Source organism: Lygodium microphyllum, chromosome 17 (genome assembly GCF_053477565.2).
Source record: "Lygodium microphyllum isolate KBCC chromosome 17, Lygodium_microphyllum_v1.1.10, whole genome shotgun sequence".
Classification (NCBI taxonomy): Eukaryota; Viridiplantae; Streptophyta; class Polypodiopsida; order Schizaeales; family Lygodiaceae; genus Lygodium; species Lygodium microphyllum.
This window is the reverse complement of record NC_141151.1, coordinates 109,049,814-109,065,970: the sequence shown is the minus strand read 5'-3', so window position 1 is coordinate 109,065,970 and position 16,157 is coordinate 109,049,814. Positions and strand designations below refer to the sequence as shown.

Sequence of the window (16,157 nt, the reverse complement as noted above, 5' to 3'; positions counted from 1 at the left end):
TCCAAATAAAGAATAAAGCAGTTGGGCATCCCAAAAGTTGGGATGTGCCCAAATACAATGTCCAATAATGAAATATTTAAACCGTGCATCCATGTGCATACAAAATAATAAATATTTATCAAGTGCTTCAATAAGTAAGCACACCTAAATAAATATTAGCGCCACACCTTTAATGATAAGGCACATGCCCATTATAAAATAATAGTTTTTCTAAATAAAATAATACATGCCATCACCCGGTGCTTCCCAACACCACTGCGGCTTGCTCTACACATCAACTGAAGCATTTACAATTGTTAGAAAATAATAAAATTAAATCGACAAAAGTGAATGCCTAGTAGTCTTCAGCTACAAATAAATAAATAGGTTGAAACTCTGTCCTAACCTTAATTTAATACGAGTGCACTCTAAACTCATAAACATCCATTAATTTAAATATGTATTTTGTGGAATCACCCGTTGTGGAATCACCCACGTGCACATTAAATTAACATGACACCCAAAAAGGACAGGCGTCCCCGTCAACTTCTCGCACAAGGAATCCACACTGTGTACGAGCCCCGACAAATAATATAGTTTTACGGAGTCTACCGCAAAACCTTATGAAATCCACCATGGAATAAAAAACTCATAGAATCCACCATGGAATATGCCTCCTAGCACCAATGGAAGGCCATAGAATTGAAGTAGTGATAACATGTGAATGGGATGGTTAGGGAATCACACCCAAATTGATATTTTGGTGGGATTTTGGTAAACTGAAATAAACTCCTCAAACCATTTGAACAAGGTTAGAGGTAAGTTTTGGAGCATCCACTAACCATAATCAAGGATGTTGACATCCACATTAGTAGTTTAAATCAAAAGCAAGGAATTGTTAGGAAGATACTTATTAGTAGAAATGACTATAATTCTAAAGGTATGCCAATGGCCTTAAATTCAAGCTCTACGAGCTTTTATGGAAGGGAAAGCCCTATGATAAAGACCATATAAAGCCTTCCACTAATATGTATTGATCCATTACTTAAGAGACCTACTTCACATTCAAAATCAAGGTAGATGGTTTCAATTCTTTTGCAATGGTTGCCTTGGCCAAGGTAATTGCTTTGCTAGAAGACTGCTACTTGCTCTTCCCTTCCATGCTATGTTTGTAGACTTTATTCTTAATCAAAGCTTATGTGTGTGTGAAACAACAAATAAAATCATGGAAAAGGGTTCTAATACAAACCACAAAGATAGACCCAAGGAGGAAAACATGTAAGGAGAATAATGTCTTTGGTTGTGGGAGACAAAGCTAGGGATTGCTATGGAGTTGGGTTATCATTTTGATATTGGAAAATGTATAAATGCTTATTTTGTGATAGAGTGAAGGTTTTTTGGAGGACTATGAATGTGACATTTGATAGAGCATTAATCTAGGAACATTTGTGCTCCAGGATACACCATATCCATTTGAGGTTATCTACATCTCACATACCACTAGGTTTGATCCATGTAGTATAAAGACTCCATATATATATACATGATTTATACCTGCATGTTTAGTACACGTGAGAGTTATAACACTATTTCTAGGGCTTTTATTGAGAATGATTTAGTCCTTGTTGTTCTCTTGATATTCATGGAAAGTTGCACACTAGATTGAGGTTCCAAGGATATGTTCTTCATTTTCTCCTCATAATGTAATATTCTATGAGTTAAATTTTTTGTTATGATGCTTTATCCACAAATGCTTCCTCTTGAAATGAGAAGTATTTCATGCTTCAAATGTCTCCACCAATATGCCAACACTTGTAATAGAAAGGAATCCATTGTAGGTGAAGAGTTCATGCAAAACATCTTACAACATGAATAAATGATCCTAGGTAGTGTCCTAGAAAGCTATATAATGTATGCATATACATTACTGTATACAATGATCACTTTCTAGAAGTTTCACTATGACTTTCAACCATGAGGAGGGGCTAAATTTGTAAAAGATATCTAGGTAAGATGAGAGATATGAGTGTAAAAGCATGCATGCTAATGGATGTGATAGAAGATAATCTAGGTTGGAAAATTGCAAATGTTCTCCATGTATCAAGCATCTCAAATTCCCAAAGTGACTAGTATAACCACTAAGGGATATCAAGAGAAAAAGGAAAGCTATATCAACATTCTTAAACATAATAGAAAAACAAGCACACAAGCCAAGGGAAAGGTTCTAGCCATGCTCTTAGACATAGGTCAAGGGAAGTCCCTTAAAGGAGAGAGTGACAAGGGTTTACATTATTGCACTTTGCAATAAAGAAATTATAAGTCTATTTAGATTAGTGTATAAGTAAAGTCCAATGACACCACCATTGAAGCTAGTATAAAGCTATTCAAAGGCTTGTGAGACTTGAGCAAATGTAGTAGTGCTCAATTAGAAGGCTTACACAAGGTTTCCATGTCTATGAAACACAATAAGAGAAATTTAGAATTCACTATGCACTTTTCACACTTTTGTAATCAATATCTTAAGAATATTGAAAATAGTGTCCCGATATGTGCAACATAATATGGCTACTTTAGGAGAAGAACCTTCGACCAACAATGTTTGATTTAAAACACAGTATGAATCATTTTCCAAATGAGGCATATCGGAGATGGTATTTAATTGTAATGATGTCACATCTATGGCATATTATGAATCATTCTCCAAATGAGGCATATCAAAGATAATGTTTGATTGAACTCATGCCACACTCATTGAGATTCAACTAGTTGGAATGTGGCTTAAAATGAACCTTCAATATTAGGAAAGCTTTCACCATGAATCTTAAACTTTTTATTCCTCGTGGATAGAATCGAGAGGTTGCACATGGGTGGAGAATTTGATTTGGAGAAACACTGTAGCCCTATAAATTATCTTAACTTCAGGTTTTAGTGGTTGCTGAAACTTTTGTCTGAATATGTAAGTGGAAAGCACTATTGCATAAGTAGGCTCAAGAAATGATGGTCCCTAGTTATTCTCTAGATTGATTAAGAGTTCCGATGCTCTAGTTGTAAGGAAAATATTTGAAGACAACAAAATGTGCAAGGGTAAAGAAATATTTTTTCATGATCAAGAGACAAGTTCACAGTCAAACTTCAATGAGTTGCCACATATAATATTGAACCTAATTGGCATTCAAAAACTAGAGAAATGATTATTAACAAGTAAAGGATCTAACCATGGCATGAAAAGGATCTAACCATGGTGTGAGTGATGCTAGAGTATTATAGAGCTTCCAACAGTTTGGAAGTGCTTCACTTGATTAGGTTTTTGTTTAGAATGAGGGGGAATCATTAGCCATATGAAACGAATGACTATTCTCACAAACTTATTCTTTTAATCTCAATGGCAAAATATCTTAGCATTGGTATTTGGCCCTAACGTCTTGCAATATTTGGTCCAAATTGTTATATCATTACCAAGTCTAAAATCTTAAAGAGATTGAATATGCATGCCCTTTTACCCTTGTTTCTTGCATGTTAACAATTTGGCTTTCTTGATGGGCTTAACTCAATTTAATGTTATGATTAGAAAAAGTTTCCTTTTACGAGCTTTAATTGCAATTCTTGATTTCATACTAAACATTCTAGATAAAAGATAAGCAACACGTGTATAATTCCACATACTTCTTTGATAACTCTAAATGGCATCATCATCACAAATTGAGGAGTGGATGCCCACTTGTTGCACATCTTTAATAGCTTTGGTAGACAAGTACAATACTTAGTTGATCATAGATGCTTCTAGAAGCTACAAGGAACATATGAACTTACTAGTTTGCATAGACATAATTGCAAGAAATATAAGCCACATCCAACATTAGTCTTTGATGCTATGTGAAAATATCATAAATGTTTGTTTCAAGGACACAACTATGTGTTAGCATATTACGTTGTTAGAGTCAAAGATGCGAATTGTATTTCTTGCACATAAGAGCTTAGAAAAAGAAAAGATCGGTCCATTTTAGAGTACTAGGTTTCAATGTCCAAAGGACCTTAGAGCTTACCCAACTATTATGCTTTGACAAATCTAGTAGTAGTGCATTGTCATATGTCATGCTTATGAAGTAAAACCACTCCATTTCAAGGTGTTATTGGTTACATTAGTAATACTTAGAAAGGTGCCCTTATCATGTGTATCCACCAAACATGTAAATGAAACTAAGGGATGTACAACAATCAAGAATATTCCATGAGATGCTTATAGAGCATCTTTTTGTATGAGAGTACTTTTGAAGAGAAATGCAACTAGCACAGGACCTTGGAACCATCCTTATGCACTCAGAAGTGTGTAAGAATTGGACAAACTTGAGTTCTTGTGATTGGATGGGGCATTTAATAAGTAATGAATTTTTGATCAAGTTGGAGTTTTGTGGATAACTTCGTTCATAAGGTGATCTAATGAACCTCAAAGTGGGTTCAAAATGTTTCATTCCCTTTTGATAGTGATACATGAATATGAATTAATTTTAACAAAAAGCATGGTATGTCTAATTGTTTTTATTTTCTTTCTTTTCCTTTAAGCTGATAACCAAACCAAGATACCTTAATGAGGAAATGCTTTTTAGTCCGACCATCAATGCATGATATAGGTACTACATACCCCTCATTCAGTATGTAATTATAGAGATTGGTTTGTAAAGCATTTACCAACTTTGAAGATGTGTGGTGATGGGCAAGTTGATGGAATTTTGAAGGTAGACCTAGAATCTATTAACTCTATGTGGTGGTTTATGAAAGACAAATATCAAATGGAGTGGCTTTATTGGTTGGTTGTGCATCCTTTGCTACTCATAAAGAAACTTTGTTTACCCAACTATGAAAGTAAACAATAGGTTTCTTCCTTCTTAGGTCTTTACCAAGACAACACTTTTTTATTACTAATCATACCTCAAGAATCACGGGTGACAGTCTTCCCTTCTATCGTAGTAGCGCTAATTTCCACGATACAACATCATGAAGCCATGGATTCTCTCGGATCTTGCATCACTTTGACAATTTTTGTGTGTGTTCTTCGTCCTTGAAAGGTTGAGAAACATGGAACGAGAGTATTGTAAATGCCAAGCTTAAAAGCTCTGTGTAAGAGCTCGATTCATTTCTATGTAAGGCTATAAATATTAATCTAATATCTCTCATCTTAGCATTTAAAAAAAAACTATCAATGTAAGAGCAAGCTTCCCAAATAGCCCATTTTTTTGTTCAAATCTTACAAGAAAGGTTCGTTTTGTAATTAGACATTTAGTACCTACATTCTTTGACAAACTTCCAAGTTTTTTTATGTGAGCCATATCAGCCGTTATTTGGGACATTGCCCGAAGAACCATCTCAAGAGATGGTAGATATCGCAATCGATCTGAAGACCATTTAGAACTCACGCACCCACCTCGATCAACTTGGCTATGGCTCGTTGATATAAATTGCCAAGTTGTTTCCATGGATACATCTAAAATGATGCCACAAAAACTTAAGTTTATCTAGAATAAGTTGCATCTTCTTCACGAAAACCTTGACAATTTGAAGGTTTATGAAAGCCTTTAAACATACGAAAGTTTTAGTTACTAACATGTAAACATACTCACTTTGATTCAAGGAATCTTATAGAGTTTGAAATTGAACCTTTCTTTAGGGACTCTCAAAAAGGCTATCAAAAAATACTTTGAAACACTAATCTAAAGTACTCTTTATGATGAAGAATTAAGATTTGATGCAAAATGAATTGTGAGTAATTCAAAAAAGCTTCAAAAGAAGAAGGTTTTAAACCTTCAGTTAAACAAAATCTTTGATATGAAAGTGGCAAATACATGTACTTTGATTAAGAAATCCCTCTGAAATTCAAAGTTACAGAAGTTAAATTGGAAAGAAACAACCTTGAAAATTATCAAGAGAAGGTTTTCTAATTTCAAAATCTATAGTTATTTTAGTTGTAATATGACCAAAATCCTATAAAATCTAGATCTAGGGGGCGGGGGGGGGGGGGGGGGGGGACAACAAGTCACTAAGGGTCGGTTTAGACACGTCCGAACACCCGCTTTGTGCAGGTGCGTTTGGCAGACGTGTCAATACGAGATTTGTCTTCAAAAAGGAAGGCGGACAATAAAACCATCCGCCCCTCATAAGCCGGACAAAAAGAAGTCAAACGGACATGTTCTCAACTACACAGTGCAGCTATTGAACCTGCCCCACAATAGAAAGAAGTAGGTTACCCTTTCCAAGTGGCCAAGAAAGATTAGTTGATAAATGGCTTGCAAAAAAAACTATCAATTTTTTGTTTGCCTGTTTGTGAACACGAGGTGTGAGGACATGGATTTTGATGATCTGTCCGTCTGCCCTACTGTGAACCCACCCTAAGTTTGAAAGTTTTTGTATCGACTCCGAGAAATATCTTCAAGTGGACATTTGCTACCAGAATGTTTTTTGTGAGCATTGATCTAACTAACAATGCCAATCTTGTTGTGGCAGGCTCTCACCTCATATGGCCACTGGCCACTGCCCATGTCCTTTTTTTCTTGGGGAATAATGCATTAAATTATATTGAAAGATGAGAGATATTTACACCAAGTGGGGATTGTCAAATCCATGCCTTTAAAATTAAAAAAACCTAAGAAGCTGTGAAAATTACATCATGACTGTATTTTTAAAAAAGAAGTTGGAAATTTTTAAATGTTTTTTACATAAAATATGAATGTAATTACATTTTATGGGGGGAAAAAAATGTGGGACACAGCCCTTTTCTGCTTTCCCCATGTCTCACCACCAACCTAGTACAAGAGAAACCAGAATGAAAAGAAAATATAAGCAGATGTCTTATGAGAAACAAGGCATGTCCGGGCTGCAGAGTTTCTCTGTCTGAATTGCATCTTTCCGTGGCTGCTGCATATGATCATATCCACGGAACCCCTCTTAAACCCCTGCCATCTCCTCCTTCCTTGTCAAGCTTCAGCTTCTTCTTCTTCTCCTCCTTCTTCTTCTTCATCTTCATCTTCATCTTCTTCCTGTCCCATTCCCATTAAAGCAGTGCCTCTGCACCGGCTATGCTTCTTCTAGGCTGAGCTCTCTCTCTTCTAGTGCTGAGCTCTCGCTCTCTCTCTCTCTCTTCCAACCCTCCATAGCCCTTACCATGACTAAGGCTGACTCAATTAAGCCCCCTTCCAAAATGGAGGTAAGTGCCTTGTTTTGAATTCACTGATTGCCTGAGTTTATAAGCTCCCACCATTTCTTTTGCTTCTGTATTGTCTAGAGGCTCATTCTCTGCATATGTTTTTCCGAAGCAGACCATTACACTCAAGGTCTTCATACACTGTGAAGGATGCAAGAGGAAGGTCAGCAAGATCATCTCCGGCCTGGATGGTGATTCCAAGAAAACTTTCTCAAGTTCCAGCTTTTGGGTTTGTGTGCGCATGATGTGCATTAGGGGGGTTCATATTCCATTTGTGAATGGAAGCGTGTGTTTTGTAATGTCCTTAGTACGGGCAATGATGCATGTGCACAGAGGGCAAGTGACATTCTCATGCATAGAAATGGGTATGTGCGTGTAAGGGCAGACATATACGTGTTTCAGGAGGGGGGGACCTGTCTATTGTGGTTCTCATGTTCGCTGTTTTGCAGGTGTGCTATCTGTCACTATTGACTCAGATTCTGGGAAGGTGACTGTCACTGGGGCAGTGGATGCCAAGTCTGTGCTGCAAAAGCTTGAGAAGGCTGGGAAGCATGCGGAGCTATGGAGCGGGGGTGGTGGTGGTGCAAAAGGCTTGCAAAATCATGGGAAGCCCAACAACACCTCTAATAACAACAGCAAGAGCAATAAGAGCTATGGCAGCAAAGAGAACAAGAAGAGCAAAGGGGGCATATCAGAGGAAGACCAAGAAGAGGAAGGAGGAGGGGAGGATGAAGAAGGCATTGATGTGGAGGCCATCACGTTAGAACAAGTGGTGGGCAAAGGGAACAACAGCACTAATAACAGTGGTAAGAAAGGAGGCAAGAAGGGTAATGGAGCAGGAAATGGCTCTATTGAGATGAGTGACTTCAATTATTTCACCCTCGCTAGCAACAACAACAATAACAACAAGAACCTGAGCATGGCTAACTACAGATATGTTTCAACCCCTCAAGACCCCTCTCAGGAGAATCACTCCTTGCAGTCTGCAGAGTATGCCACTGAGCTGTTCAGTGATGAGAATGCTAACAACTGCCACATCATGTGAGAGCTCTTCTTTTGTAGCCCTCCCTTTGGCTCTAAAAACCTATACAGAGCTTCTTTTGCGCTGCTCTCTCTATCTTTCTTTCTGTCTTTCTGTCTGTCTGTCTGTCTGTCTCTCATAGGCAATGTCTGACTTTCCTCTCAAGGAAGCTCCTCTATTATCATCTCATTGTCTCATGGAGCAAATGTACCACAGTAGTTAACATAATTAGCCCACCAAATTTGTCACCATGTAGAGTCGCGTGTTTCATCACCTTTGCATTTCTCTCACATTCTATCTTCTCGGCGACTTCTCGTTACATATCCGGGTTGTACCTATGGGCCGGAACATATTCGTTTCCTGATCATCCCTTAGCGAATAATGTCACAACCCACAGGTAATGCACTCTGATTATAGTATCACTGGCTCTGGAGTACTGAGTTTCCTACGGCTCATCCACAGTGCTTCAACAGCATTCAAATTGGAAACTTGAAGGGCTACACCAGAACCCCAATTTCTTTGTGAAGAAATTGAAAGCATATCCAAAAATGAGCTTATAATAGCGAAGATGGCTCTATCTTCTCACCATAAGGAGTTGAATAAATCAGAACAATTTTAAGAGTTAATGTGGCTTTTTGTTGTAACATTCAAAAAAAGAGGGGAATGTGCATTGATTATCAGCGTTTCTTGCAACGAAAACTCATTTTATGACCTTTTTTTCACACGAGGAAAGAGGAATGTGTTAGTTTAGTTTTTGTCGCTAACAACACGTATCTCCTATAATGCGAACATATTTGCTTCCATTAATGTTTCTTGCCTTGAAATCAATTTTGCCTTCATTCATTGTGTGGCATGAAAAGATGTTAGAGTAATGAGAGCTAAGACAAATGATGTTCCAAATTGACAAATTGAAAAGTCAATGGTGTGAACATCATAACATCATTTTCCATTTCCCATTATGTCTACGTTGTTGCCACAAAGCTCAACAATCAATTATCATACCACCCTTAGCTAGACTAGACTTGACTACTATTCTCCTATAAACTTTGGGACTATAGTTGGACTTCACCTAGAGTGATGTAATGGTTGGGAACTTGGAGGAAGTAATGGTTTTTACTCCCTTTAACCCCAATAATCATATCCATCCTTAGCTCTAGACTTGACTACTATCCTCATATCAACTTTGGGTCTACAGTTGAACTTCACCTAGAGTGATGTAATGGTTGGGAACCTAGAGGGAGTAATGGTTTTTACTCCTATTAATTCCACATCCAGTGCTTCACCCTCTCTTGCATTCATGGAGGAATGAAGTGGTCTCAAATGCCCACCCCAAGGCAATACTAGTGAAGTTCATTGTGGAGAAAAACAATAAAGCAAGGAAAAGGGATAGAATTGCATAAATTAGATGCTCTCCTTAGGGAGAGGACTTGTTGGAGCTAGAGGAACAAATATGCATGAACCATAAATAGTTCAAGAAGAGGGAGGATGTGAGGTAGACATGCCTTGCACACCTTGGTTGTTTGCTCTCAACTCGAGATCATGAGGAGGTATATTGATTCTGCAACGTTTGTTTTGAGGGGGTTGTGATGTAGACATAGCTTGTACACCTTAGTTGCTTGCTCTCTATTTGAGATCAAGTAGATGTACATTGGTTTTGCTATGTTTGATTTGTATATCTACTTTGTGGGTCATCTACCAATGAAATAGATGCTCTCCTTTGGGAGGACTTGTTGGAGCTAGAGCAACTAATGTGCATGAACCATTAATAGTTTAAGAAGAAGGAGGGGCTTGCAAGGTAGACATGCCTTGCACACCTTAGTTGCTTCCTCTCTACTTGAGATCAAGTAGAGGAACATTGATTTTGCTATGTTTGCTTTGAGGGGGTTGTGAGGTAGACATGCCTTGCACACCTTAGTTGATTGCTCTCTACTCGAGATGAAGTAGATACACATTGATTTGCTATGTTTGATTTGTATATCTACATTGTGGGTCATCTACCAATGAAAGATGAATTTTCCAAGTAATTTTGGCACACTTTTAGGACTAGAGTTGGCCTTAATACTATTTTGGTTTGTCTAAAGAGGAGGCTTTCTAGTTTTGGTTGTATCCAATGGCAAAAGAGGCTAGACTCTTAGTTTAATCGGTCTTAAAGATAGTCTTGTGCATATCTTGCCATGACTTCAAACTTCTTCCTAGAAGAATTCTTGCTCCATGAGTGCTTGGTCTAGATTAGATTCCTTGGACTGTTAGCATGGTTGGATGGTGAGATCCCAACACTATCGAGACTTTGGGTAGGGTTCTATATGTGCTCTTTGTCATTATGCTTATTGGCACACACTTTTAAGTCTAAGAAGCACAATGGATCCTTTGGGATAGAAGAAAATTGAAACAAAATATCCTTGAGGTCTTTGACATGAACAATATTGCATAGGTTATTGAAGTTCAATTCTTAGCCTTCTTGATGCTTGTTTCATATGTGGAGAAGGTTGACACTGTGCTAAGTATTGCTTAGGAAATGATTTATGACAATACCCAAGAAATACAAGTTGGGCTAGAGGTAGGGAAAATCGACTCTAGAGGTGATGTGCTAAGCCAAAACTCCAATGGGAAAGAAGGGGGAGGAGATTTGGTGGACACTAGTAAAGGGAAGCAATTGTCAAGATTGTGGGAGAGAAGGAAGGAGTCTCACTTGAAGCTTTCTTGCTTGCACAATGGGGGAATACACACAAGGGTGGAGGCTGAAAACAGTTTTTCTCTTCTTAGTTATGTAAGCCAAAAGAACTCTAGTACAAAGAAATAGAAGAACCCTATATATGGGTCTCAAACCAAACTCAACTAACTAAGGTGGCATACTAACTGACCCACGAACTAGAGTAGATAAGGATAGCTATAATGTAGCTATTATTCATGGGCGGTGTACCAACCGCGTCTGCAACAGACAAGTCGGTGACATAAATACACAACGGTCACCCAGGTGTATCACGAGTGAAGCTCGATATCTCAACACTCCCCCTCGAGCTCAATCCCAATTCCTGCACACCAAGCAGGTCTCTGAACTTGCGTAGCTTCTCTGCGCCCAATGCCTTCGTGAATATGTCAGCTACCTGATCCTCTGTGCTGACATAAACTAGATCAATAAGACCTAGTAAAACCCTCTCTCGCACATAGTGATAATGCACCTCAATGTGCTTTGTTCTAGCATGATAGACTGGGTTATTTGCCAAGTGTATACTACTCATGCTATCACAATAAATGACAACTGGTCCATCTGTAGACTGATGCATATCATAAAGTAGCTTATGCAACCAAGCTACCTCACATGCAGCCATTGCTGCACCCCTGTACTCAGCCTCTGTGCTCGATAAGGCAATTGTAGGCTATTTCTTGCTGCTTCAAGTGACTGTAGCACTCCCAAAAGAGAACACATATCCATTGGTATATCGTCTATCAGAAATACTACCAGCCCAATCAGCATCAGTGTATCCATGCAATTGTATCTGAACCCCAGTCTCATAAAATAGTCCATACTGCAATGTGGACTTCACATGCCTGAGTATGCGTCTAGCCGCATCCAAATGTGGTTTCCTTGGAGCCTGCATAAATTGACTTACCAATCCAACAACATAGCTCAAATCTGGCCTGGTAATAGTCATATAAATCAAACTTCCTACTATGCGTCTGTACATAGTAGGGTCTTCTAGGAGCTCACCTGCATCTGTGCTCAGCTTCACATTGTGCTCCAAAGGAACTGAAATAGGCTTACAGCCTGTCATCCCATATTTGGAAAGCATGTCCAATCCATACTGCCTCTGCAAGAGCTGTATCCCACTTGGTGATCTAATCACCTCAATGCCCAAGAAATAACGCAGCTCTCCCAAATCCTTCATCTCAAACTTTTGCTTCAATAGCATTTTCACATGAAAGATATCTTCATCACTGTCACCTGTAATAATCAAATCATCAACATAAATGACAAGTAACATAATACCTTTCTTTGTTTTTCTCACATAAAGTGAGAAATCTGCCTTGGAAATTTGAAAGCCAATAGTGACAAGATACTGTCCTATCTTGTCAGACCATGCTCTAGGTGCTTGCTTCAAGCCATACAAGGCTTTCTTCAACCTGCAAACAAACTCAGGATGAACAACATGCACATAACCTGGTGGCTGCTCCATATAGACCTCTTCTTGCAAATCACCATGCAAGAAGGCATTCTTTACATCCATGTGATGTAAAGACCATCCCTTTGATGCAGCCATAGCAATGACTGCTCTTACGGTTGCCATCCTTGCAACCGGACTAAATGTTTCTTCATAGTCAATGCCATATGTTTGTGCATACCCCTTGACTACTAATCTTGCCTTGTATGTGTTCACAGAACCATCTGCATTGTGCTTCACCTTATAAACCCACTTACAGCCAATTGCATTTTTACCTTTAGGCAAAGGTACCAATTCCCATGTAGCATTTGCTTCCAAGGCATCCATTTCTTCATCCATGGCTTTCTCCCATTTTTCTTTTCCCATGGCTTGCTCAAAAGAAGTGGGTTCTGGTTCTTGTATCACTTTGACTATATATGCATAGTGAACGGCTGTAAATCCATCATATTTCAGCCTATCCACAGGATACCTAGCTCTCGTAGACCTGTGCAAAGTAGGTTCACTCCCAGGTGCTCTCAAAACATCCCTAGTCTTCCTTACTCCAGGTGTAACAATAGAAGGAATACCCAACTCATTATCAATGCTTTGTTCTGAGCCACTGGATTCACCATCCACATAAGAGTGACCTGCATTCACATCAAACATGGGCTGATCAACCTTCTCTTTTCCTTTTCGTGATACCTGCATACCACTATCTGTATTACTTTGAGAAGATTCTCCTGATCTCAATCTGCCTGTCCATGGTGAAGAATGTGAACCACTGCTAGACGACGCTCTAGGTCTACTAATATTTTGTGACTGCTGCTGTGAATTCTGTGCAGCATTACCATTTTGTGCATCTACATCATCGATCACATTTACTGGTTTATACCAGCTACTCATCTCATAAAAAACAACATCTCTGCTCACTGTAAACTTACGAGTAGAAGGGTTATATCATCTATATCCTTTTTGCTGCAGAGAGTAACCAATAAAGATGCACTTCTCAGCTTTTGGATCCAACTTGGATCTCAACTCATCTGGCACATGTACATAGGCAATGCAACAAAAAATTTTCAAATGAGAAATATTTGGTTTTCTACCAGTATACCTCTCCTCTGTAGTCATTCCATGTATTGCTGCAGTGGGAGTCCTGTTCATTATGTAGACTGCTGTAGCAACTGCTTCAGTCCAATAAAAATTTGGCAAGTCTTTTTCATTGAGCATGACACGAGATACCTCTCCAATATGCATGTTTTTCCTTTCTACAATTCCATTTTGTTGTGGGATATGACTGCATGAATATTGTTGCTTTATGCCATGCTCCTGCAGGAATCTTGCAAACTCATTTGAGAGGTACTCTCCCCTTCCATCTGACCTTAGGCATTTTATTTGCAGGCCTGTTTCTTTTTCAACCATAGCTTTAAGGGTTTTAAAATGCCCAAAAACTTCACTTTTCTTTTTTATAAAATACACCCAAATTTTTCTGCTATAGTCATCAATAAAAGTGACAAAATAATGACAGCCTCCAAGAGATGCAGCTTTAGTAGTCCACACATCAGAGTGGATTAATTCCAATGGCTTCTCACTCTCTTGAACATGTCTAGGAAATGATTTCCTTGCTTGTTTTCCAAACTGACAGGCTTCACATACCTTATGTATTTCTGCAACCTTGAATTTAGGCAATCCTGCAATAATATTTTGGGCCTGCATTGATTTAAGTCACTGTATATTAACATGACCAATGCGTTTATGCCAGATATCAATATCTGCAACTACACTGTTCCCATGTGCAAACATTGCTGCACTCAATTCAGGCATGTCTGCATCCAACGTAAACATTCTGCCCTTCTTCTTTCTTTTTGCTATCAAGCGACCTTTATTTTTCATATCCTTAACAAAGCATCCATGAGGATTAAATCTGACTTGCAAGCCCTGCTCAACCATTTGACCAATAGAAACCAGATTCTTGGTGATATTCGGGACATTAAATACATCGGACAGGTATTTCTTTTTCCCATCCTGCATAGACAAAGGAATTTTTCCAATATGCACAATAGGATGTGCAGTATCATCACCAATCTCCACAAATCCTGGTTTTTCCATTTTCCTTGCATCCTCCATCCATTCTGCATGACCTGTCATGTGGTTTGATGCACCTGAGTCAATATACTTTACATCGTTGCTTTCTTCTGCACTTGTCACAGAAATATTCATGTGCTGCACCATAAACAAATGCTCATTTCTGTCATCACCCTGTCTACTAGAAGATGCATAATTCCCTTGTTGCAATTTTCCATTCATGATGTCATTCTGCTTTTTATAGCAGTCTTTAGCCATATGACCCATTTTACCATAGTAGTAGCATTCAACATTACTGTTTGCATTTTGGCCTCTTTGCCATCCACCACGACCTCTTTGGCTCCCCCTGCCTCTAGAGTTACCACGTCCTCCTCCATAGGACTGGTTTTCTTGAGTTTGCTGCATATTTTGATTTTTGCCACGGCCTCCAAATCGGCCTTCTCTACCTCTGCCTCTACCTCTTCCAGCATTTGAGTAGAAGACAGCTTCTTTTGAAGTTTCTCCTGAAGAATATGCACCACCATTTCTCTGTTCCTCAGAAACTAGAAGAGCAATCAACTCCTCAAAATGAGGAAATCTTTGACGAACTGAAATGGATGTCCAAAACTGTGCATAATCCTTTCCTAGACCATTCAAGGTCACAGAAACTAAATCATCATCTTCCACTGGCGACCCAATGGAAGCAAGTGCATCTGCAATCTTCTTCACCTTCATGTGGTAGTCATTGATGCTCATACTTTCTCTTTGCACATTATGCAACTCTTGCTTGAGCTGCATTTTCCTGGCTTGCGTATTTGTGCTATACATTTTTGACAAAGTGTCCCATGCCTCCTTTGGCGTACTTGCATCCTGAATATGCACAATCATAGAGTCTGAAATGCTCATAGACAGCCTGTACATAACTTTCCTGGCTCTCTCATGCCATGCTTTAAATGCTTGCATTTGCTGTTGATTGGGAACATCAAGAAGGACTGGTTCTTCTTCATTTCCTGCAACAAATTCCCAATATCCTTTTCCCATAAGGAAATTCGTCATTCTAAACTTCCATGCTTGGAAGTTGTTCTTGTGAAGCTTTTCAGTGACAATCTGTGAAAGAGAATCAGATGCCATTACAAAACACTGCAAAAAATTCTGTCACTGCAAAAAACACAGCTTCACCCTCACAAGGGAAAATCTGCAAAACTGGCAAAAGTGGTATTTGACCACACAGTCACTTCCTAGTGACTATTTTGCATCAATAGGCAACAGGGATGATTCTGTAACTCCCAATGTCTCTGCGCACAAGCATACGATGCAATTTCTACAGTAACTTTTCACTGACCTGTAGAACAGTGGCTACACAGCATAAAACTGGGCCTTTTCCTGAGTGCGTGCAGAAAACTTCCGCCTCCAAAATAGGCCCCGAAATGGCCTCAAACCAAAAAAACAAGGTCGTCGAGGCTAAAGTCCTCTCCCGTAGCATATACTGCCCTCTTGCTGCACTGCGAAGGGCGTCTCAACCTGAGACAATGCACTCTTGCAATTTCCGGCTGTGCTACCTGCAGAGATCTGCTCCCAAAAGAGAAAATGAAAGCAATACTGCTCCTCTTACCAGAACACCGCGAGCTTGGCTTGCTTCCTTGAGCTCCTTACCACGAACAAGGCTCTGATACCATGTCAAGATTGTGGGAGAGAAGGAAGGAGTCTCACTTGAAGCTTTCTTGCTTGCACAATGGGGGAATACACAGAAGGGTGGAGTCTAAAA

General features: G+C 39.0%; 1 protein-coding gene across 1 annotated transcript; it reads left to right on the top strand.

Annotated features, from left to right (window-relative positions):
* The first annotated feature begins 6,785 nt into the window (after positions 1-6,785).
* On the top strand, positions 6,786-8,286 carry LOC148022247 (uncharacterized). The gene is made up of 3 exons (XM_087696724.1): positions 6,786-7,174; positions 7,287-7,362; positions 7,621-8,286. The coding sequence occupies exons 1-3, from the start codon at positions 7,133-7,135 to the stop codon at positions 8,214-8,216; spliced, it is 714 nt and encodes a 237-aa protein (XP_087552850.1). The 5' UTR covers positions 6,786-7,132; the 3' UTR covers positions 8,217-8,286.
* Positions 8,287-16,157: the final 7,871 nt, after the last annotated feature.